This window comes from Polyodon spathula, chromosome 44 (genome assembly GCF_017654505.1).
Source record: "Polyodon spathula isolate WHYD16114869_AA chromosome 44, ASM1765450v1, whole genome shotgun sequence".
Taxonomy (NCBI): domain Eukaryota; kingdom Metazoa; phylum Chordata; class Actinopteri; order Acipenseriformes; family Polyodontidae; genus Polyodon; species Polyodon spathula.
In genome coordinates, this window is record NC_054577.1 from 201,255 (window position 1) to 211,975 (window position 10,721).

The window sequence follows — 10,721 nt, forward strand, 5'->3', positions numbered from 1 at the left end:
TTGCACTCTTTCTATATCCTTTTTGTAGCGAGGTGACCAGAACTGAACACAATATTCAGGATGATGTCTTACTAATGCATTGTACAGTTTTAACATTACTTCCCTTGATTTAAATTCAACACTTTTCACAATGTATCCGAGCATCTTGTTGGCCTTTTTTTATTGCTTCCCCAAATTGTCTAGATGATGACACCTAGGTCTTTTTCACAGATTCCTTCTGCAATTTCAGTGTCTCCCATATGATATTTACAAAGCACATTTTTATTTCCTGCGTGCAGTACCTTACACTTTTCTGTATTAAATGTCATTTGCCATGTGTCTGCCCAGTTCTGAATCTTGTCTAGATCATTTTGAATGACCTTTGCTGCTGCAACAGTGTTTGCCACTCCTCCTGTTTTTGTGTCATCTGCAAATTTTTGCTTACTATACCAGAATCTTAATCATTAATGTAGATTAGAAATAGCAGAGGACCTAATACTGATCCCTGTTGTACTCCACTGGTTACCACGCTCCATTCTGAGGTTTCTCCTCTAATCAGAACTTTGTTTTCTACATGTTAAACACTCCCTAATCTATGTAATATTTTAATTTGTTTTTTGATGATTAATATTTGCTGTGCTTCTAAAACAGAAATCCCATTTGCAATCCCACGCACTGCACCATGCCTTTTTATTCTGCCTGTATTGAAGACACACGACCTGAAGAACTATGCAGGGCTGCAGGGGGGTTATTTTTCCACAACAAATTTCTCTTTTTATGGTTTTAGCGTAAAATATCTGTAGAGCACAGATCCGGTAAAACTACAATTCCCAGATTCCCCCTCACAGCTGAAACTAATTCGCTGGTCTACTGTACAGAACCCCTCCACACACGTACTTACTGTACTGTCACAATAATAACACAGCAATGCTTACTGTGTGATGCACAAGAGGGAAATGTGGCGCCGCGAGCAAACATTACAGTCCCTGGGATAGCTGTAGTGTGATGAGCATTTAAAAATGAGATTGTATTTGAATAAAGTGTAAGGAATACAATAAGACTGTTGGTTTTCATTCTCATATACTACAGGTTCGCTCTCATTTTGGTGATGCTCCTGCATACTCTGCAGAGAAATTCTCTATTGAAATGTTTCTTCTGGGGACGCTAAGCAACCCGACTGGATGTGACATCACCCAGTGATGGACATGTGATCTCTGCAGCTATGTAAAGCTGTGGGAGCAGCACAACAGCAAACAGGCTACTAGGAATGGGGAAAGGCACAGATCTAACACAGGGGCGTCCAGAGCTGGCCCATCCACTCCTGCTCTTTGTTCCAACCCTGTTCTAAGTTGTTTAAGTGAACCAATTAAACCTAAATCCAGACACAGAAGCAACACTTTATAGAAGTGAACGTGTTCAATGTGGAGTGGAATGGCCTGCAGGAGCGTGATTGGACACCGCTGATCTAACAGCATTCTAAAGAGGCGGGACAGTGGCTGCACATCTAGCAGCTGCCTCAGCAGCAAGCAGTTATGTCCTTGTTGACAGAGTGGTTGGGCAGCTCCCCTTGGTTAAAATATGACTCAAGCACACTGCTGGTGTTCAGTAGCAGCTCTGCAAGATGAAGGATTACCTCTAAATCCCAGTTCACATTCAGATGGAGAATCACCATACAGCCTGGATCCCAGCTGCTTCTTGTCCTCAAGTGTACAGGCATTATTTTCAGGAGGAGGTTCCTCTGCGATGGAGACACATTCCTGCTCTATGATCTCCTCTTTGATAGGAACACATTGCTGTTCAGGGACCTCTTCATCTTTAACAAAGGGTAGCTCTGTAACCTGCATTAGACATGCACAGCACTCCTGCTCAAAGGACTCCTCTTGTGTGGAAACTGCTTCTATCTTTGGCTCCTCCTGTGCTTTAGATTCAGGGATAGTGTGGCTCTCTCTGGGATCTGTGGGAAAACAAAATTGTACAAAATTACAACTCTTTCTTACTAGCTTGGCTCCTCTACAAAGCCAACCCTGTGTCAGAATACTACTGATAGATTTCTTTGGGTCTAAGAGGTATTCCTCTTATTTATTTATTTTTACATGAATACAGTGCTCCCAGTTACTTTACCCTGTTTTTAACTCCCCATTAAAACACATTTTCCCTCCAGCAGGAAACCCCACAACAGCTGAGGTGAACAGAGGGGGTCCTCTAATCCACAACCAAGCCAATCACCTCTTCACACCCAGGAGTGTGGCACTGAGCTTCCAGGGGGACAAAGACAGCCCTATATTGCCTGCTTGAGCTCACTGGACGTCTGCCCAATAGATACCAATCATGAATGACAGCCTAAGGGATCTTGTAGTTATCCAGACACTACAAGATCCTGAGCTGGGAATCAGGCAGGATCCAACATTCCTTCTAAAGTGTTAGAGGGGTGAGCAATGCCTTTTATTAAAGATTAAATTATTTTTTGAAATTTGAAAGAATAAAGAACATCTAACCCCAGTACCCTACCCACAATGCCACGGTTCATACTTTTGCAATGATCAAATATTTATTTCAACTCCTATCAACATTCTGTGTTAGCTGCTTTGATCAGGGATTGTATTAAATTAACCCCTCCATGCTGCTTTGCTCAATAATGTGCAGCTTGCATTTCAAGTGTCTGTTCCTCAGTTATTTCGTATAGGGGTGAGCTGGTATAATAGTTTGGTGGTCTGTGTTCATTCTGGTATTGATCCCATTCCTATTATTCTACATTGCAGTCATTGGTTAACACTGTGTTTGTGTTCCTATGAACAAAGTGAAGGAAAAGGCATTTTCATATGAACATCTTTATATTCTACATCCTGTACAAAACAAGACTCAGCCCTGCTGGGCTTTCTCAGCTGCTGTACCTCACTGGAGCATTGCACCCACTTCTACCTCCCTGTCAATCACCATCAAGAGCGACGCTCTGTTCCAATGCAAACATCCATTTCTCTACTGCAAACAGGCTTAGAAACCAAGCGGGGAGACTTGCAGTCTCAGCACAGTGTCTGAGGAATGGCTTTTTGTTAACTCACACTGTATTGTGATAATGGTTTGGATGGAAACTGTCAACACAGAATACAAGTTTCAATGTGTCAGATACAATGAGCAGACAAGGGGCTGCAGGAGGACGGCCTGCTTATTCTCAAAGAAGTTTCATTTAAACAAGTGATTTACTTATTTGTGCAGTGTCACATGAACTGTAGATATAAATCCAAACACACCCCTTGTAATATTACAATACATTTGTAATGGTGTAATTGCATGCATCCTGTGCAAACTCATCTCTGTTCTTAAATAATAACCTGGATTAGTAAATGTCTGGGTTTGAAACAACATGAGCGATCATTTCCTAACTCTGTTTACCATCAGCTCAACAAAGTACTTAATTTATTTATGTTATGGTTATAATTTTTCTAACAAACTGCAGCATCACGCTGTTTTGAGGAAAATTATAGATCTTAACAGAATAGACACTGTTATAGTATAATATATATTGTAGCACTATCCATTCTTAATAATAATACACACTGTTATAGTATAATATATACTGTAGCACTATCCATTCTTAATAGACACTGTTATAGTATAATATATACTGTAGCACTATCCATTCATAACAATACACACTGTTATAGTATAATATACACTGTAGCACTATCCATTCTTAATACATAATGTCATAGTATAATATATACTGTAGCACTATCCATTCATAATAATACACACTGTTATAGTATAATATACACTGTAACACTATCCATTCTTAATAATACACAATGTCATAGTATAATATATATTGGATCTATAAGGAAACAGGACTAAAGCAAAAGAAGGTACAGCGACTGAGCCGCGACTGAACCAAAGACAAACCCAGCACTGGAGCTGTATACAATGAAACCATGCATCTCAAAACAGATCTGCAGGCAAACACCATGTGCTGCTGTGTGTTCATATTAGGACACCAATCATTATTCTAACCCTCTGCAATATGGGCTGTGACTGTCTCAGTTGGAATCTATACAAGACAATGCTTTACCATGAGGATACCTTTTCAGCCTCTCTAATTACAGACTGTTTAGGACTTACCAGTATAGTGTAAGAGAAATATTATATAGAATTGGATTTGCTCAGCATGGAAAAGTACTGGCATCTTGCTCCCATAACCTTGTACGCTTTGCTTAAGATAAAGTTTTGCCTACATTGCAGCTGCAGCTGTGAGACAATGGATAATAGGATGAGCCAGACGTGTTTTTTTTTTGCACATACACACAAAACAGCCATTCTGTTATTTGCTTGCTTAGCTATATACCACGTATGCATAGTTATAAATTGTTTCCCTTATATGCTAATATCTGAATCATCATTGGCTAACCTTCTGCCTTACTGATAGTTTTAAGGTATATAAGAAACTGATCCAACTCTGTATGTTGGAACACTACTCGATGATTATCTAGCACCCTGTGTGCTGAGAGTGTTCACAGTTTGCAAACTTAAGAAATAAAGGCCTGTGTGTTTGGAACTCGCAGTCTCTCTTCCTTTATTAGAATTTCCACGACAATAGTGCTTTCTTAGTTTCTAGAATAGCTATTTAAATATGAATTAGACTAGGCTAGATGCACTACGTTCTTATAGTCTATAAAACAACACAACGCCTCAATTAGACTCCTTATAACCAATATTAGGACAGAGCTGTGCTATTAACCGCGCTTATAATCATCAGACACTTTAAAACGTGTCTTAAGAGAAATTCCAACCAAGATCTTTCCAGTAGAAGCTGGTTTGAGGTGTTGGATTGACCGAGCAATACCGCACAATAAAATCAATCTTACCCTGAAATATGAAAGGCTGTTTGATGTCTGTATCTGCAGCGTTTATACTCCCTCGCACGGCTCTCAGCTCGCTCTCTGATATTTCCAGTCTCAGCTTCAGCCTTTCATTCTCTCTCTTCATTGCAGTCATTTCCTCTCGGATCTCAGTGAATTTGCTGCTGACAGCTTCAGTGATTTCCCGCAGGACGGAGTCCACAGCCGCTTTCACTGCGCGCTCGACGGGAGAGGCGAGCTGCTCTTGAAAGAGCGACATGGAGACCCTGACCTCCATCTGCACTGGTTTTACTGGGAGATTCTTTTCATTCAGAAACACCGCTTCGGCTTGTATTTAGTAGATATATTTGTTTTTATCGTAGCCTTCCCATTCATATATATGCATCACAAACAGACTTTGCAAGCAGCAGCGCCCGTCTTTCAGGACCCCGCGCAGCTCTGCTCGAATTGAAACGCGTTTGTTTCTCAGTAAATAATCCCATGAAAAGCGACACTTGTCTGCAGAGACTGACGCGCTGCACTCTGTGTGTGAAATTCAACAGAGAAATGCGATGCTTTCCTTTTCCCGGGACTCCGTGCAGGTAATAAACAAACAGAAACTCCTGGCGGTTGTGAAGCGGGCGCCTCAGTTCTCCATGTTGGCTCTTCGCGCGCTGACACCGCGCGGATCCGAAATGGCGCCAGTTTAGAACGCCTGCTTCCCAATGCGCGTGCGCAATCCAAAGCCGCTGCTGTCGCGAGCGCGGGGTTTGAGAGCTGCTGAGGAGATTACGTCATGAGCAAGCAGCAGGCGGTGCAGCTGGTTAACGTTACCCACCAGTATGCTTTTGACAGCACCTATAAACTTGCGTACTGGTTTAGTACCGTCCTCTGTACAACCACGGGATCATCCCGGGGCAGTGCGCTCCTTTCAGGTCATTGCAATTGACTCGTAGTGACGTAGGTGTTGCCTAAAGTAAATTGGTCGTGTTCTTATAGCGCAGGTATCCGCACTTCTGCGCAGATACGCACACTTCTGCGCAGATACGCACACTTCTGCGCAGATACGCACACTTCTGCGCAGATACGCGTTCTTCGAGGTCTGCTGAGTGACGTCACTAAGCTCCACCTACTGAAATCGGCTGTGAACAAAAGAGGCGCTGCAGAGCCACGAGTGAGCTGCCAATCGTAATTCAAAGAGCGACTAAAACTACTGCTGCCCTTGTTAGTGGAGAGGAACAATATGTTATCTTTATGCACGGAAGGGTGAACAGCCTCGTCAACGCTGCATTAAATACACGGTAACAGTTTAAAATAAGGGTGTGTTCATATGCAATCCATTATGAATTGTAGACACGGAATTGCATTGTTAGAAGCTCATTCATCACTCATAAATGAGTTCATCAACCATCAAATACTAAGTTAAGAAAAATAATACATGATTTAATGTATCCAAATATGTCTAACAGATCTTACATAAATCCCACGTGCTTCAACATATTTCTTTCCATTACCCTAACCCTCACCTTCCTTTATTTCTAAACATGACAACACCAACTAAAAGGAAATGTGGGATTACATGAGCTTGACCCTTGCAGTCTCTCATCAAAACTTAAACTAGAAACTTAGAGTTTGGGGGTCACCTTCGATCCTGATCTCTCATTTGAGGCAGTCAGGGAAGCTGGGACCACTACACTTTATAACATGGCTTTCTTATCTTAGTGATTTTTAATGTAACTTTAAAATTAATGTAAATATTATTATTATTATTATTATTATTATTATTATTATTATTATTATTATTATTATTATGTGTATACAGTTATTTCAATCTGTTATTTGAATGGTCTGATTGTGGTCGTTCTATGTGTGGCACGCTATTCTAATGTATCGTGGCTTGTTGTTTTTTCTGCTCTGTACTGTACAGTGCTTTGTGATGCTTTTGTATAAATGTGTGGCAAAGTGCTCGCCCCTGTGTGTATTTTGTGTTATATGTTGTGTGTTAATGTTGGTGTATAGTCATTGGTACACAGTATATAAACGGGTCTGTGTAACACAAGTGTTTAAAATGTATATTTGTATTTAGGCACGAGGATTGCACAGCACTTCACGTGCAAGTAAAAAGTAATAGTATGTGAGCATGGGGAATTGCACTTTATTAATTCACGTGCAGTTGTACCGCAACTCCAATTGAATGCAATCGAGTCTCGGTACAGCTACATGAAAGCTGCATGTTTGCACTCACTCGGGGTTGTGTGTTCGGCGAGTGGAGAACAGGATTGGAGACGGAGGTAATTGTAATAAGTAAAGTATCAGCTCACTGTGATTTGTTTAGTGTTAGTCAGTTTTGTTTGTCTGTTTATTTTGGCTACCAGTGCCATGTCCTGTGTTTTTGTTTCTTACAACCATTTATTTTCTGTCTGTTTTATTTTCTGTGCACTATTAAATGCTGAGCGAGACCATTCGCTCAGCTCATAAGAACATAAGAACATAAGAAAGTTTACAAACGAGAGGAGGCCATTCGGCCCATCTTGCTCGTTTGGTTGTTAGTAGCTTATTGATCCCAGAATCTCATCAGGCAGCTTCTTGAAGGATCCCAGGGTGTCAGCTTCAACAACATTCCTGGGGAGTTGATTCCAGACCCTCACAATTCTCTGTGTAAAAAAGTGCCTCCTATTTTCTGTTCTGAATGCCCCTTTGTCTAATCTCCATTTGTGACCCCTGGTCCTTGTTTCTTTTTTCAGGTCAAAAAAGTCCCTTGGGTCGACATTGTCAATACCTTTTAGAATTTTGAATGCTTGAATTAGGTTGCCGCGTAGTCCTCTTTGTTCAAGACTGAACAGATTCAATTCTTTTAGTCTGTCTGCATATGATATGCCTTTTAAGCCCGGAATAATTCTGGTTGCTCTTCTTTGCACTCTTTCTAGAGCAGCAATATCTTTTTTATAGCGAGGTGACCAGAACTGAACACAATATTCAAGATGAGGTCTTACTAGTGCATTGTACAGTTTTAACATTACTTCCCTTGATTTAAATTCAACACTTTTCACAATGTATCCGAGCATCTTGTTAGCCTTTTTTATAGCTTCCCCACATTGTCTAGATGAAGACATTTCTGAGTCAACAAAAACTCCTAGGTCTTTTTCATAGATTCCTTCTCCAATTTCAGTATCTCCCATATGATATTTATAATGTAAATTTTTATTTCCTGCGTGCAGTACCTTACACTTTTCTCTATTAAATATCATTTGCCATGTGTCTGACCAGTTCTGAATCTTGTCTAGATCATTTTGAATGACCTTTGCTGCTGCAACAGTGTTTGCCACTCCTCCTATTTTTGTGTCGTCTGCAAATTTAACAAGTTTGCTTACTATACCAGAATCTAAATCATTAGTGTAGATTAGGAATAGCAGAGGACCTAATACTGATCCCTGTGGTACTCCACTGTTTACCACACTCCATTCTGAGGTTTTCCCTCTAAACAGTACTTTCTGTTTTCTACATGTTAACCACTCCCTAATCCATGTACATGCGTTTCCTTGAATCCCACTGCATTCAGTTTGAGAATTAATCTTTTGTGCAGGACTTTGTCAAAAGCTTTCTGGAAATCTAAGTAAACCATGTCATATGCTTTGCAGTTATCCATTATCGATGTTGCATCCTCAAAAAAATCAAGCAAGTTAGTTAGACACAATCTCCCTTTCCTAAAACCATGTTGACTGTCTCCCAGGACCCTGTTACCATATAGGTAATTTTCCATTTTGGATCTTATTATAGTTTCCATAAGCGACCGATCTGAGCTTTCATGTCCATAATATCCCTTGCCTGCCGGAAATTTTTCACCTGTCTAGCTGGATCTCCCCAGAGGGGCTCTGTGACGGCATTGGGAAGCGTGAGTGGACGAAGAACACCCCCGCACTACTCTTTCCAGTTGGCTTGCGAGCAGAGCCGTATTGAAATGTATTCATTAACACAATGTTTTGTATAGATCTCTCATTGAGCAGAGTTGTATTGGAATGTATTCATTAACACAGTATATTGTATAGATCTCTCATTGAGCAGAGCTGTATTCATTAACACAGTATATTGTATAGATCTCTCATTGAGCAGAGCTGTATTGAAATGTATTTTAACACAGTATATTGTATAGATCTCTCATTGAGCAGAGCTGTATTGAAATGTATTCATTAACACAGTATATTGTATAGATCTCTCATTGAGCAGAGCTGTATTGAAATGTATACAGTAACACTTTTTTATTGAACCAAATAACTAGAAAGTGTCTGGAAATTAGGCTTTGGGCAGTGTGTGAAAATCAATCATGACACAATGTAAAGCTGTTTTAACATTCGATCACAGGGCTAGTGGCAGGGTTGATATTTCTCAGGGATCTTGATTATTGTCTCCTCTCTTCTCCACAGCTGATGTGACTCTGGACCCTGATACAGCGAACCCCTATCTCATCCTGTCTGAGGACGGGAGACAACTGAGGCTCTTGCTGACCCCTCTATCTCCATTATTACTTGCTGTCTACCTGTAATTGTTTTACCTGCACTGTCAGTAATTACGAGCCAAAACTATGGGAGCGCCCATCACATTTAACACACCCCTGTGAGCTATCCCTCACATGTCACATTTAACACACCCCTGTCACTTGTGCACATGGGCTGCCCCTCACATGCCCATAGTTTCTTTGATTACATGATGTTCACCTCAATTAGCTCATGCAGTTGCTTAATTATTATGTCTCAACCCTATAATTCGAGCTGACGGAACACTTTTGACCAGAGCTGTGTTTCATGTGTCGGCTTTAAACGCTTCCTGAGGTGGTGTTGAAACATGTTAAAAACAAGCCAGCCCTGATCGGTCACAGTGTGTGAAAGGGAGGATCATCTTCCGAACAGATTCCCCTCATCCCCTCTTCATTAAGCACTAGCCATGGAGATGGAAAACATGTACATGGTGCAGACATCAGACCAGAATATCTACTCTGCCATCCCATCAGGGGAGAAACAGCCGGGGAAACACGTAGGTAACGCTCCTAGATTTACTCATAGGTACAAATCGAAACTACTGTCATAGCTATTTCTATTATCTGCCTCCAATCCTGCTCTGCAACATGTTTCAAGTTAATTTTATTATATTGATACAGGGAAGATAAATGCTTTACACAAGTTAAGGATTCAGTCACAGACAGTTCTACAAACAGTGTCGGCTAGTGCTGGGCCCATAAACCATTCAATTTATAATATCACGATAAGTGTTTCACAATAGAAAATACTGACTTTCTATATTATTGCAATTATCAGTTATCGTGATGATCGCCATATTATGTAATAACCCACGCATTCAAAAAGATAGCAATGAATGCTGGTTCATTCTGTTTAAACGTCAATCTGAAGTGAGATTCTGTGAATCTAGCCAATTGCAAATACAGCAACACAGTAAACAAAGCGGCAAAATCTTCATTTAGTTCAGTTTAACTTGCACCAGTAAAGGAATAGCACACTGCATTGGTTGTGTCGGGTGTAGCCAGCTAACTGCGCATCGGAGAAGTGAAACTGCGCTCAGCTGATCACTTGGTGGAATACCTGTGATAAGAATGAACACCTAAATCTCCTGAGGACTTCGGAACAGAATGTTCTTTCCAAGAGGTTCCAAACTGCCTCATATGAAAATGAATTCGCGTTCTTGTTGCTTCCTGCATTTTTCCCATATGAGTACCGATACTGGGTGCTGGTCCTAGTAGCGTGTCGGGGTTCTGTACAGATCTGAACAAAAGCTATGCATCACCCTAGAATTAACTACTTTTGCTTCATCAAGCCGAATGAAACCCGCTGAATAATGTTACGTTAACATATTTTACTTCATTTTCATATTTCATATTTAACTATTTCCATTGGGAAAACGCGC

General features: G+C 40.7%; 2 protein-coding genes across 5 annotated transcripts in view; one reads left to right on the plus strand and one right to left on the minus strand.

Moving 5' to 3' along the window:
- LOC121305563 (fibrous sheath CABYR-binding protein-like) overlaps positions 1 to 5,728 on the minus strand; it is a 133,453-nt gene extending 127,725 nt beyond the window's left edge. For 2 of the 4 annotated variants that reach the window (XM_041237225.1, XM_041237224.1), the window contains exons 1-2: positions 4,836 to 5,728; positions 1,613 to 1,933 (exon numbers count right to left, since the gene is read on the minus strand). In XM_041237225.1, the coding sequence (XP_041093159.1) occupies positions 1,613 to 1,933; positions 4,836 to 5,106 (592 nt within the window). In that variant the 5' untranslated portion in view covers positions 5,107 to 5,728. The remainder of the gene's footprint in view (positions 1 to 1,612; positions 1,934 to 4,835) is intronic. The other 2 variants (XM_041237228.1, XM_041237226.1) reach the window with 2 other exon arrangements.
- A 4,018-nt stretch (positions 5,729 to 9,746) lies between these two features.
- Positions 9,747 to 10,721, plus strand: part of LOC121305632 (Fc receptor-like protein 2) — a 21,231-nt gene continuing 20,256 nt past the window's right edge. The window contains exon 1 of the mRNA XM_041237326.1: positions 9,747 to 9,840. Within this exon, the coding sequence (XP_041093260.1) occupies positions 9,747 to 9,840 (94 nt within the window). The remainder of the gene's footprint in view (positions 9,841 to 10,721) is intronic.